This window comes from Mus caroli, unplaced genomic scaffold, assembly GCF_978045245.1.
Source record: "Mus caroli unplaced genomic scaffold, Mus_caroli_1 scaffold_5, whole genome shotgun sequence".
NCBI lineage: Eukaryota > Metazoa > Chordata > Mammalia > Rodentia > Muridae > Mus > Mus caroli.
The window spans coordinates 21,303,700-21,318,677 of record NW_028227260.1 but is presented as its reverse complement, the minus strand read 5'-3'; the positions used below and the strand labels follow the sequence as shown (position 1 = coordinate 21,318,677).

The window sequence follows — 14,978 nt, the reverse complement described above, 5'->3', positions numbered from 1 at the left end:
AAGTGGAGAAGTGGAGAAGTGGAGACAGGCATGTTCCCAATGTTTGATGGCCAGCCTATTTGGTGAGCTTCAGGCCATTGGAGATCCTGCCTCAAAAAAAAAAAAAAAAAAAATAGCAGGTGGTACCTAAGCACTGATAACCAGAGTTGTATACTTGTGCACACACATGTGAGCATATTCCTCCAAACCTCTCTTCTACCTCTTCTTCTTGTCTTAGTCAGGGTTTCTATTCCTGCACAAACATGATGACCAAGAAGCAAGTTGGGGAGGAAAGGGTTTATTCGGCTTACACTTCCATACTGCTGTTCATCACCAAGGAAGTCAGGACTGGAACTCAAGCAGGTCTGAAAGCAGGAGCTGATGCAGAAGCCATGGAGGGATGTTCTGTACTGGCTTGCTTCCCCTGGCTTGCTCAGCCTGCTCTCTTATAGAACCAAGACGACCAGCCCAGAGATGGCACCACCCACAAGGGGTCTTTCCCCCTTGATCACTAATTGAGAAAATGCCTTACAGCTGGTTCTCATGGAGGCATTTCCTCAAGGGAGACAGACTCCTTTCTCCGTGATAACTCCAGCTTGTGTCAAGTTGATACACAAAACCAGCCAGCACAATACTCAATAGCAGAATGTGAATTCATCATGTTTGAGGCTGTGTTTGATTCTTAGCATTCAAAGAAAAAGAAACTGTCGCTTACATCCCAATGTTAACATTTCATTTCCATGAGAGTTTTATGTGTTGGGTACTCATTTGGTTTTGAGACAGGCCTTGCTTTATAGCCTACACTATCCTTGAACTCACATATACCCCAGGCTGGCCTCTGATTTGTGATCTTTTAGCTTCTATTTCCCCAATGGTGATATTAGTTCTTTTTAAAAAATATTAATTATTAAGAATGTAACAGCCGGGTGTGGTGGCGCACGCCTTTAATCCCAGCACTCGGGAGGCAGAGGCAGGCGGATTTCTGAGTTCGAGGCCAGCCTGGTCTACAAAGTGAGTGCCAGGACAGCCAGGGCTACACAGAGAAACCCTGTCTCGAAAAACCAAAAAAAAAAAAAAAAAAAAAAAAAGAATGTATATTTGATTTGAAACTATGATTGTCATAGTAGAAAAAAATTAAAGGAACATTTTATTGTTATTTTTACCATTTGAATATTGTGCTTCATGGTTTCCCTTCTACCTTTTTTGCTCATTTCCATTGTTAAAGGTGACACTTCATCTGAGCCAGCAGCTGGACCAGTTCTGCATTCAGATACTTCAAGTCATCCCACTGTAGCCTATTCTTCAAACCAGACAACTAGCTCTCAGGTACTTTCTAGTATCCTACAAGCTTACATAAGTGTTCCAGAGCAAATACATTCTTCTCACCAACTACTAGGATATTGCTAGCAAATTTCAGGGGTGAGAGAATTGCTACTATATTTTAATATATAATTATATATATGTATATATATGTTGTATATACTGTATATGTACTGATATCTTATATATAAATATATGTGTATGTATTATATTGTGAATTGGAGGATTTATCTGTTTTCTTTTATTTACCATTTGCAGGAGCAGCCAAAGCTGACTCAGTCCCCAGTTTTGCCTGTGGTTCCAGGTCAGTCCTCTGTTATGCCCATATATGCTGCTGGAGTTGGAGTTGTTTCACAGTCCCAAATCTCTCCCTTAACTATCCAGAAGGTCTCACAGATAAAGGTAAGACACATTTCTTGTTTGTTTGTTGTTTTTGAAGACAATATTTTTCTGTGTCTCTGTCGGATCTGAAATTTGCTCTGTAATCCAGGCTGACCTCAAACTTAGAGATTGCCCTGCCTTTGCTGCCTGAGTGCTGGGATAAAAGGTGTGTACCACCACTGCCCAGCAATTTAGACACTTTTTAAAAAGTATTTTTATTTCAGGGTTAAATTTTAGTATAATTTTATTTGTATGAGTGCTTTGCCTGCATGTATGTCTATACCACATGAATTCCTGGTACCTGTAGATCTCCTGGATCTGGACTGAAAGTTGCCATGTGGGTACTAGGAATTGACCCAGGTCTTCTGGAAGAGTAGCTAGTGCTCTAAACCATGTCCAACGTCCATAAGCCCTATATTTTAGAGGCTGTTTATTAACTTAAACATATTGTCTATGTTTTCCTGATAAGTAACAATTACCTTCCATCTGTTAATCATAGATTAGGTAAAGACCACTGAAGGTTCAAAGTTATCCATGCTTCCTCATACCCAGTACATTTCTCTCTCTCTTTTTTTCTTATCCCCTCCCCAGTACATTTCTCTTGAGGACCTATCTAATACTGTGCAAGTAGACTTTAGAAATACTACATCTATAATTGGAGAATAGAGAAATTAGTGCAACCAAAGGGTTATTTGGGACTCTTGTCTCTTTTTCTTGGTAAATCAGTCTTTTCTTTGTATTGATTTTTTCCAGGTTGATTAGATGATAGAGGAATATCTGTTACAGTTAATTAAAAATACTATTTCATAGACTTTCCTAATTTTTGCCACATTCACCAAAATTCTTGGATTGCTTTTAGATTTTTTTCTATTGGGAAAATTTTGACTTTGCAATGCACACAAACAGTATTATTCATTTATGACAATGAGTAAACCATCTTAGTGTGAATTCATGTATCCACGTTGTATTCAGGTTGCTTGTGTCATGGACTTTGGATATAGTTGTATTTTTGTCTTGCATTATACATTTGTTTGTTCCACTCTCCTCCACTCCATTCATGTGCTTTCCCTCTCTGGGAGTAAGATGCTCTGAGTTTTCGGATATTCTTTTCCTTCCTTCCTTTCTTTCTTTCTTTCTTTGTTTTTTTTTTTTTTTGTTTGTTTGTTTGTTTTTTGAGACAGGGTTTCTCTATGTAGCCCTGGCTGTCATGGAACTCACTTTGTAGACCAGGCTGGCCTCAAACTGAGAAATCCGCCTGCCTCTGCCTCCCAAGTGCTGGGATTAAAGGTGGGAGCCACCAATCCGGCTCGCTTTCAGATATTCTTAAATTAGTATGTGGTGCATTTGCTTCTTTTAAGAAATTGACCTATAGTTATCTTTAGTATCTTGTAAAAGAAAGCAAATATACACTTTAAAATTACAGAAGCATTTAAAATATGTTGGTGGGTAAGCTTGGTCTATAGATACAGTTGAGTGTTTGGGCAATATTTATAAATGATATGCTCACATTCATTTCTTTCAAAGCCTATCCTATATGCTGAAGTTATGCTTAACTTTAACCTATGTTCAAATGCTTAAGTATAGTATGTGTTTAGAATGTATTTGTATTTTTGAAAGTTTTATTTGCATATTTAAAATGAATACTCAAGCTAAATATGGTAGCACATGCAGGTCCAAAGTCATGGGTTTGGCTCAAGTTTGTCTATCTGTTCTAAGGACCAGCTGTTGTTCCTGGTGCTAGTGTAAGAAAAATTAAAATTGTAAATGCATATATCAGTCCCATTTTATTGGGACTGTTCCAAACAGACTTAAGAAATGCTACATGGTAATATTTTCACTAAATAATCTAACAGGTACTAGGTATGAGCATTAGGTATTCATTCTACCAAACTCCTCACACAATGAGTAAATGCTAGTTGAATGAATGAAAAAACTAGAACAGTCCTAACAATATACTGTTCGAAGTGTCTCATCTATTGCAATTACACATAAATAATTTAATCCCATTGAAGGCTTTCTTAGCCATTTTTATTTCATTTTAGGATTCTCTGTTCTTTGAATATGCCGGTTTTGCTTCTTTCTTAGTGCGGTGTTGGGGACTGAACATAGGGCCTCACACATGGTAGATGAGTGCTCTACCACTAAGCTACCTCCCCAACTCCTCAACACTATTCTAAAAGCCTTACATGTATTTCCTCCATATCAGTTCTAGGAGTCCTATTACTCTTATTTTACAAGTAATGAAGATAATAATCAGAGAGGCTAAGTAATGCCCCTTGTACCATAAAAGATAGCCTGCACTTAAATCCAGATTACCTGACTTCAGAGACTGCGAACACAATTATAATACTGCCCAGCTCTTTTGTTAGATAATTATCATCCCTGGCCAGAATTAGAGTAATGTTAATAAGTTAACTCATGAATTGATTTAATTAGTTAAAGGAAAGTATTTATTCTTTCTTTTTGTTTTGCTTGTTTGCTCTGCTTTAGATGTCTCTGAAAATCTGATTAATAAAAGATGTGTTGTGCTATGAGTTATTTTCTAGTGATGATATATTACTATTTCAAAGAGCTATTACCTCAGGTATTTTATGTTTTATAAAAGTCCATTTTTATTAAGGACATAAGTAATAATGAATTCCAGTATATACACACTGATTCCAAACAAGAATAGGCAAAGCTGTATTTTTGCAGTAGTAGTTTCTTTACACAGGACATAGTGTTCTAGATTTGAGTTATTTGAAATAAATGGGTCCATAAGGCATTTTGAATCAGAATATCTCTCTGTGGGCAGATTTCATGTGTTTTGTATTTCCCCTCCATAATTAAGATATTCCCTGGTAATTTATTTGAAAATCTTTAGAGATCAGAATAGGTGAATATAACCTTATATCTTAAATTATATAATTAATTTCTGTTATATAATTCTCTATTACAAGCCTACTTTGATAATCAGGTTGAGCTTGAAGGCTGTAGCTTTTCTATTTGATACAGAATATTACTTCATTGTTTTATTGCCATCTTATTTCCTGATTTCAAAGATGAAGTAATTTAACTGTAACATAGGTATCCTTAAGTAGGAATCAGTATTTTTTGTTTAAATTTATATACAGTAAAAGACATACATCATAATTTAGTAAATTTTGACAAATGCTAAGCAGCCAAAGCATATATGCAACCAAAGCTATTGTCAGGATGGGTATATTTCACGCATTGATAAACTTCCTGTAAAAATCTAGACAGTGGCTTAGGATTTGTATGGTATATAATCTTTGCTGCAACTTCTTTAGTTTTACTAGTTTATACATGAAAGGAATCATAGATAAATTGTAAGCATACTAGCATCACTGTGTTCCAATAAAGCTTAGTTTGCAAAAATAGATGGTTCACTACATTTGTTCCATAGGTCACAGCTTGCCTACGAACATAGAATACATATTCTGCATTGATTGCTTCAGAAAGTTCTCTCATACCTCTTTTTAGTAAGTCTTCTACACTCTACATCAATGTCAATCACCAGTTATTTTTTTCTTAACCATAGGTGGTGACTGTAGTCTCTTTTAGTCTGTATTGAATAATTATATATATATATATATATATATATATATATATATATACACATACATACATACTTGGTAAGGCTTCCCTCACTGAACATATTTTTGAGATTGAGCCATTTTGTGCATAGAAGTAGCTCACTGTTTTACCGCAGAATAGTTCTTCTTATGAATATAATAAATGTGTTGATCTATTGACTTTTTTAGTACTTGAATATTTTCTGAAATTTTTGGCTAATATGAATAAAACTGCTCTGAATATTCTTACATAAGCCGTTTTGTGAGCATATTTTTATTTATATGGATAATAGCTAGGAATATGTTTTATTGGAGCATGGATTAAGTAGTTATGTTGTTTTGTTACTGTACTTTTAAAGAAATCTGCCAGGCATGGTAGTACATGCCTTCAAACATAGCACTCTGGAGACAGGAGTAGGTGGATAGATCGCTGCAAGTTTGAGGCCAACATAGCAAGTTCCAGGCTAGCCAGGACTGCATAGTAAGACCCTGTTCAGCTGAAGAAGGAGAAATAAAGGAGGGAGGAGAGGAAGAGGGAAGGCAAGGAAGGGAAAGAGGGAGGGAAAGAAATTAACAGTATTCCAAGTTGCCTGTACCATTTTGAATTCTCATAGCAATGTATTGAGAGTTCCTCACTCTGACCAATATGTGGTATCTTAAAAAACAAATTTTGAGACAGGGTCTTGACTTTGTTAAATAGCTTTGACTACTCCTGGATTTGTGATTCTCCTGCCTCCACTTCCCAAGTTTTGGGATTACAAGCATGTGCCACAATGTCTTGCTTGGTGTTTTTAGTTTTAGTGACTCTGGTGGACATTAGATGTTAGTAGAGTCTCATTGTGGTTTCAAATAATATTTATTTTAAACTGTGTGTGTGTGTGTACCTTGGAGGCTAGAGGCCAGAGGCAAATTGCCTGGAACTGGAGTCACAAGTGGTTATAAGCTGCCTTGTGTGCATACTGGTAACTGAAGCTCAATGAGAGCAGTTGAGAGGCTCTTAACAGCTGAGCCCCAACCCCTCTGTGTGACTTTGTGTTCCTGATGTCTGAATATCTTTTCATGTATTTGTCATTCTATACATTTTGTTAAGTGTTTGCTTCATTTACCCATTTTATTTTGCTCAATGACTCAAATATCTTGCCCATCTTTTACTTTTCATTTTTATGGTTAAATTTTTAAAGAATTTTTACATTTTCTTTTTTGGGTATTTTTTTTTCAAGGCAGGATTTCTTGTGTATCTCTGGCTGTCCTGGAACTCACTTTGTAGACCAGGCTGATCTTGAACTCACAGAGATCAGCCTGTCTTTGTCCCACCCCCAGCCCACAAGTGCTGGTCTTAAAGGCATGTGTCATTCATTACTGCCACTTTATATATATTTTAATACTAGACATTCATCACATATTTGTATAGATAGTTTTCCTAGTCTTTGTCTTTTGTCTTTCTTGATGATGTCGTTTGTGGCATAATTCAATTTATTTTCTTTTACTTTCTGCATTTTATGTCATACCTAAGAAGCTATTGCCTAGTTCAAAATTATGAATATTTCCCTTTAAATTTTCTTTTAGGAGTATTGGGTCTTGATTCTGAATTACAGGACTTTGACTTACTCTGGATTAATTTTATGTATGTTTGGGGTGAGGATTCCATTTCACTTTCTTTATATGCATATCCAGCTTTCCAAAGACCATTTATTCAGACTACTTTTGGCAATAGCTTACTGGGCCCAGCCTTGCAGCTTCATAATCCGGTTTCTGCTTTCTGAATTATTCAGAAAAGTGTAACTTCTCCGTTTCTTCTCTCTCATCTCTAAGCGTGTTTTTCCTAACACTTGGGGCTTCCTTGCTCTTTCTTTAAAGCTTCCCTCCCTGCCTCGCAGCTGCTTGTCTGCCATGTGTCTGGCCTCCATGCCAACTTAAATTGCATAGTTTTTCTTAACCTCCCCCATTCTCCTCAGGGCAGCTGTTGAGATTTACAGCTTATACATCCTGGGTGTTTTTCTTTTACACTCTAATAAAATTGTTCTTGACTTAAAAAAAAGACTATTCTTTATCTATTATGTAAACTTGGCACCTATATTGAAAATCAAATGATCATAAGCTTCAATTATTTTCATTTTTTAAAAAATTATTTTGATTTTTATGGGACTGTTACTTTTGTGTATAAATTTTAGGGTCAATTTGTCATATTTTACAAAACATACATTTGGTATTTTGATAGGAATTACAACTATAAATGTTGCATGTTGCTTTACTCTCTTAATAATATCAAGCCTTGTAGTTTTCACATGTGGATTTCATGTTCATAAAATTGAAGCAAAAGCCAGCTATGTTGTCACATGCCTTTATTTCCAACATTTAGGAGGCTGAAACAGGAGGGTTATTGAATTTGAGACCAGCCTACGCCACATAATGAGATCCCATATCAAATAAAACATGAGTAATACTTTAATAAATATTTCTCCAAAGATGACATAAAAATGATCAGATGGTACATGAAACCATACTGAATGCCAGAAATCACCAGGAAAATAAATGCAAATAAAAATGAACTATAGCTTCATACCTAGTGGATAGTTATTAAGTTATAAGCAATAAAACAAGTATTGTAATGGTATGGAGAAAAGAAAAGTCTTGTATACTTGATAGGAATATAATATAGCCATTGTGGAAAATAGCATGGTGATACCTCAAAAGAAAAAATTGAACTACCATATAATCTAATTATCTCAAAACACATATGAATAATACATTCACATTTGTTGTAACATTATTTATAATAGCTAACACAGAATCTATCTGAATAACTGTCAATAAATGAATGGATAAGGAGAGTGTATGTGTGATGTGTATGTTTGCAAAGTGAAATTCAGCCATTAAAGAGGAAATCCTTTCATTTGTGGCAACATGACTGATTGAGGAAGATATATCAGTAAAATAAACTGAGCTAGAGAGATGGCTCAGAGCTTAAGAGCACTTGCTGCTCTTACAGAGGACCTGTCTTTGGTTCCCACCACCCATATGGAAGCTTATGATCATTTATAACTTCAGTTCCAGGAGTTCTGATGCTCTCCTCTGGCCAACACAGGCACCAGGCACACATGAAGCACAGAGACATACATGAAGGCACAGCTTATTTATTTATTTTAAAATAAAAATAAATAAGTCTTTCTCTTGTTTTTTATTTTTTACACATGTAGGTGTTTTTCTTTAATGTATGTCTGAGCACTATATGCATGCATCAAGGCCAGAAGAGGGCATCATATCCCCCAGGCCTGGATCTATGGACATTTGTCAGCTGCCATGTGGGTACAGGGAATTGAACTGAGGTTCTCTGGAAGAAGTGCTTTTAACTAGTGAACAATTGCTCCAGCTCCATAAATAAATAATAATAAAAACAGATACAGATAAATACTGTATTATGTCATTTACATGTAGAATCTAAAAATGTCAGAGGAAGCTCAAATGATTGAGAAACACTTAAAGAAATGTTCAACATCCTTAACCATCTGGGAAATGCAAATGAGAACTACTTTGAGATTTCATCTTACACCTGTCAGAATGGCCAAGATCAACAACACAAGGGACAGCTCATGCTGGAGAGGAGTGGTACAAGGAGAGTAGTCATTCATTGCATCGAAATATGCAGCAGGTTTTACATGTTGAATAGATATAATTTTATGAGTCAACTGTATTTCAGTAAATCTGGGAAAAATTTGGTGTTTATGAATTTCAACAGTATTTTATAATTTTTATAGTTCCTAGCATACAGATTGTGAATTTCCTTAACATTTTAAATAAATTATTGTTTTATTTTGAATTTGTGTGTGTGTGTCTCTGTGTGTGTGTATGTGAGAGAGAGAGAGAGAGAGAGAGAGAGAGAGAGAGAGAGAGAGAGAGAGAATGAATATGAGTATATACATATGTGACAGTGGGGTGTAGGGTATATGTGAGTATGTAGGTGTTGTCAGAGTATGCCGCAGTGTATGCGTGTGTAGGTGAGAGCATAGCTTTATAGACTTGGTTCTGTTTGAACCTTTATGAGTTCCAGGGATAAAAATAACTCAGATTGTTAGGCTTTCGCAAAAGCACTCTTACTTGCTGACTCATCTTCCCATTCATTCCCTTTTATACTCCTTTCTTTTATCACTTCATCACTATCCCATTTCTCCTCACTTCCTGCTTCCCTCTCTGGGTATATAACTCAGGGCTTTCACATGCTAGACAAACACTCTACTCCAGAGCCACAAATCTCCATCATTTTAAAATTATTTATTTATTGATTATTCATTAATATATTGTAATAGGGATTGAATTTAGGTAGGGCTACATGCAAAATAGGCTAGCACTTTATCACTGAACTATATCCACAGCCTTAACATAAAAACATTTTGTCTGTTTACTGTGGTCAGCCATGTGTCATGATGTACATATGAAATTCAAAGGACAAACTTAGGTTTTTATCCTTACCTTTGACTTTGAGATGGGATCTTTTTTCTGTCATTAGCTGCTATGTAAGCCACACTTGCCAGCCAAGGAGATTTTTGAGAGTTTCCTGTTTATTTCTACTACCTTGCCATAGGAACACTAGGATTATAGTCACAGTCATGTTGCTATACCCACTTTTATGTGAGTTCTATGGATTTGACCTCAGTTCCTCATACTCATATGGCTCACTGAGCCATGTTCTCATCCCCTTGTTTTTATTTTTTTGAGACAGGAGTTCACTAAGTTGTCCAGGCTGGGTTTGAACTCACTTTTTAACTGAATCCAGCCTTGAACTTGCGATCCTCTTGACTTAGCCTTCTGAATAGCTAATATTACAAGCCTTTTCCATCATGCCTAGGTTTTATTTTATTTTTTTTCCAATTTTTTATTAGGTATTTTCTTCATTTACATTTCAAATGCTATCCCGAAAGTTCCCAATACCCCACCCCCCCTTCCCATCCACTCCCACTTCTTGGCCCTGGCATTCCCCGGTACTGGGGCATATGAAGTTTGCAAGACCAGAGGGCCTCTCTTCCCAATGATGGCTGACTAGGCCATCTTCTGATACATATGTAGCTAGAGACACAAGCTCTGGGGGTACTGGTTAGTTCATATTGTTTCACCTATAGGGTTGCAGGCCCCTTTAGCTCCTTGGGTACTTTCTCTAGCTCCTCCATTGGGGACCCTGTGTTCCATCCAATAGCTGACTGTGAGCATCCACTTCTGTGTTTGCCAGGCACTGGCATAGCCTCACAAGAGACAGCTATATCAGGGTCCTTTCAGCAAAATCGTGCTGGCATATGCAATGGTGTCTGCATTTGGTGACTGATAGATCCCCGGGTGTGGCAGTCTCTGGATGGTTCATCCTTTTGTCTCAGCTCCAAACTTTGTCTTTGTAACTCCTTCCATGAGTGTTTTGTTCCTAATTCTAAGAAGGGGCAAAGTGTCCACACTTTGGTCTTTGTTTTTCTTGAGTTTCATGTGTTTTGCAAATTGTATCTTGGATATTCTAAGTTTCTGGGCTAATATCCACTTATCAGTGAGTATATATCATGTGAGTTCTTTTGTGATTGGGTTACCTCACTCAGGATAATGCCCTCCAGGTCCATCCATTTGCCTAGGAATTTCATAAATTCATTGTTTTTAATAGCTGAGTAGTACTCCATTGTGTAAATGTACCACATTTTCTATATACATTCCTCTGTTGAGGGACATCTGGGTTCTTTCCAGCTTCTGGCTATTATAAATAAGGCTGCTATGAACATAGTGGAGCATGTGTCTTTCTTACCAGTTGGAAAATCTTCTGGATATATGCCCAGGAGAGGTATTGCTGGATCCTCTGGTAGTACTATGTCCAATTTTCTGAGGAACCGCCAGTCCGATTTCCAGAGTGGTTGTACAAGCTTGCAATCCTACCAACAATGGAGGAATGTTCCTCTTTCTCCACATCCTCACCAGCATCTGCTGTCAACTGAATTTTTGATCTTAGCCATTTTGACTGGTGTGAGGTGGAATCTCAGGGTTGTTTTGATTTGCATTTCCCTGATGATTAAGGATGTTGAACATTTTTTCAGGTGCTTCTCAGCCATTCGGTATTCCTCAGTTGAGAATTCTTTGATTAGTTCCGTGCCCCATTTTTTAATGGGGTTATTTGATTTTCTGGAGTCCACCTTCTTGAGTTGTTTATATATATATATTGGATATCAGAAGATGGAAAGATCTCCTATGCTCATGGATTGGCAGGATCAATATAATAAAAATGGCTATCTTGCCGAAAGCAATCTACAGATTCAATGCAATCCCCATCAAAATTCCAACTCAATTCTTCAACGAGTTAGAAAGGGCAATTTGCAAATTCATCTGGAATAACAAAAAACCTAGGATAGCAAAAACTCTTCTCAAGGATAAAAGAACCTCTGGTGGAATCACCATGCCTGACCTACAGAGCATGTACTACAGAGCAATTGTGATAAAAACTGCATGGTACTGGTATAGCGACAGACAAGTAGACCAATGGAATAGAATTGAAGACCCAGAAATGAACCCACACACCTATGGTCACTTGATCTTCGACAAGGGAGCTAAAACCATCCAGTGGAAAAAAGACAGCATTTTCAACAAATGGTGCTTGCACAACTGGCGGTAGAAGAATGCAAATTTATCCATTCTTATCTCCTTGTACTAAGGTCAAGTCTAAGTGGATCAAGGAACTCCACATAAAACCAGAGACACTGAAACTTATAGAGGAGAAAGTTGAGAAAAGCCTCGAAGATATGGGCATAGGGGAAAAATTCCTGAATAGAACAGCAATGGTTTGTGTTGTAAGATCGAGATTGACAAATGGGACCTCATAAAATTGCAAAGTTTCTATAAGGCAAAAGACACTGTCAATAAGACAAAAAGACCACCAACAGATTGGGAAAGGATCTTTACCAATCCTAAGTTAGATAGGGGACTAATATCCATTTTATTTTATTTTGAGACAGGATCTCACTTGGTTTCTCAGGCTAGCTTTTTTTTCCCCTTTGTTTTTTGAAACAGGTTTTCTCTATTTCGTAGTCCTGGCTTCACTTTGTTGAACATGCTGGCCCCAAATTTACAGATTTTCTGCCTGCCTCTGCCTCCCAAGTGCTGGGATTAAAAACACGTGCCACTACCTAACACAGCATGTCCTTAAGTTTTTGATCTTCTACCTCCATCTTCCAAGAAGCCAGTATTACACAGAACATGCCAGTTGGAATAATTTTCTTAATTTCTATTTGAGACTGTATATTGCTTACATATACAGATACAACTGATTTTTCTTACATGGGTATTACATTGTGAGCTGCCTGGCGTGGGTTCTGGGAATTGAACTCAGGTCACAGTCTGGAAGAGGAGTACATGCTCTTATACACTGAACCACCTTTGGAGCCCACTGACAATTATTTTAAATGGTTTCATACTCTAATTCTGGCTGGTCTGTAGTTCACTGAGTTACCCAAACCATACTCAAAGTTGTACCAATCAAATTTGTACCTACTACTCAGCCTCCTGAGTACTAGGATTATAGACATAAGGCATCATACTTTGCCATTCATTTCAAGTATTGAAAATAGACTTGTATCCTTGGTATAGACTTATTTGGACATAATATGGCATTTAAAATACTTTATTGGATTTGATTTACTAACATTTTGTTGGGAAATTTTAAATCTTAAGTTCATGAGGGATCATAGTCTAATTATGTTCTTCTAAATTCTCATTAATTTCCTAAGGATCTATCAATTGCTAAGAATAAAGTATTGAAATTCCCATGTAAAGTAGTTTCATATATTTCTCCTAGTCCAGTTATTATATGTTTTTAAAGGAAGAAAACAGATTTATTGAAAATGTTGCAAGGGCATCGCAATGGGCAGCCTTCCCATCCATTTTGAAGCTTTCTTGCTTGGTACATCCACAGAATGGTAGATTGGTCTTTTTATCATTATGTCCCCTTTCATGCATAGTAATTTTCTTTCTTGTAGAGTGTAGATACTCACTTTCTTTTTTGATAACATCAGCATGATGCATTTTTCCTCATCCTTTCAACTTGTTTTGTGTTTGAAGTAAAACTTTTTTAGAAAACATGGAGTTGGTTTTTAAAATCAACATTCTTCAAATCTGTTCTGCCATAGTTTCTTAGTTTTTATGTTTAGAGTATTTGTATTTAGTTATTGATATATTAGTATGTAAGCCTTCCATTTTAAGCATTTAATTTTGTTTTATTCTGTTTCTTTACTGTTTCTTTTTCTTATCTGTGGATTACTTACTTGTACAAGGATTTTTAAAAACTTGTTTACACTATTTTGAATAAAATTATGCCATATAATTGGTTATTTTGGGGATTGAATTTTAATTAAATTTCTCCTTTCCTTTTCCTCCCTTCAAAATCTCACATCCACTCCTCTCTTCTGTCCTTCAGATTCATAGACTTTTTAATTAATTGTTATCACATGTATATATGGGTTATTATATATAATCTAATTACATCCTATTGATATTGATATTTTAGTATTTCAAGTAGAAAATTGAAAACTTGCATCTAAGTTAATTGTTTTATTTTTAAAAACTGGGTATGAGTGTGTGTTTTGTACTGTGACATGTGTGTAGAGGTTAGAGTACAACCTCAGGTGTCCATCCTCACTTCCCATATTGTCTGAGACACTCTCTGGTTTTTTGTTGCTGCCTGTCAAAGTTTGGGTTTTACTGCTGTGAAGAGACACCATGACCAAGGGAAGTCTTATAAAGGACAACATTTAATTGGGGCTGGCTTACAGGTTCAGAGGTTCACTCCATTATCATCCAACTTATGGGTCTGTTGTATGTCTTTAGCTAAATTTGGGGAGTTTTTTTTTTAAAAATTGAATTTGGGGAGCTGTTATTTTTTTCGATTTGTTTTTACATTCTTTCCTATCTCTTTCCAGTGATTTTACTGGATGATTTACATATTTACTTATTCAGTCATTCATTCATTTTTAAAGTGCTTGAAATCTAGTTGGCTTTATACATGTGAGACACGTTCTCTCTCACTGAGCTACATTCTCAGGCAGTATACATTTTCATCTGTTTGATTATAAGCTATCTTTTAATGTTTGAGCCGCTTCTCCAGTTTGTAATTTGCCTTTTTAAAAGAGTGTCATGTAATACAGGCTGGGCTTAAAGTGTCTGTATGCTAGAGGATGGTCTTGAACTTCTGATCTGCTTCTGTCTCTTAAGTGCTAAGATTATATAGGCATGGACTACAATGTCCCTTTTATGTGTTGCTGGGGTCACACCCAGGGCATTGTGCATGCTAGGCAAGCACTCTACCAGCTGAGGTACATTCTTACCTCCTAGGCCTGTTTTGATATCTTTTGAAACTGCCCCCTCCCCCTATTTGGACGCCTTATTCACTTTTTAAAGTTCCTTTTTATTGTTTAAATTAAGTAAATTTTTGGGCTGGAGAGCAGGATCAGTGGTTAAGAGCACTGGCTGCTCTATTCTGAGATCAGTTTCCAGCACTCACATGGTGCCTCACAAACATCTGTAAAGGGATCTGCTGTCCTCTTCTGTAATGCAGGTGTACATACAGCAGAGCATTCATAACTAAAATAAGTAAGTATAATAAACAAGAATAAATTCTTGAAGCACCATCTCACTGTTGCATTCTCACTATATAGTACTAGATTGCACTTAGTCCTCTGTCAACCTCTCAAGTGCTGGGATTATAAATTTGAG

At 36.5% G+C, this 14,978-nt stretch overlaps 1 protein-coding gene across 6 annotated transcripts in view; it reads left to right on the top strand.

The window, feature by feature from the left end:
* Positions 1-14,978, top strand: part of Wnk3 (WNK lysine deficient protein kinase 3) — a 135,137-nt gene that overhangs the window by 66,411 nt on the left and 53,748 nt on the right. For all 6 annotated transcript variants that reach the window (XM_029473229.2, XM_029473231.2, XM_029473233.2 and 3 more), the window contains 2 exons: positions 1,205-1,305; positions 1,558-1,701. In XM_029473229.2, the coding sequence (XP_029329089.1) occupies positions 1,205-1,305; positions 1,558-1,701 (245 nt within the window). The remainder of the gene's footprint in view (positions 1-1,204; positions 1,306-1,557; positions 1,702-14,978) is intronic.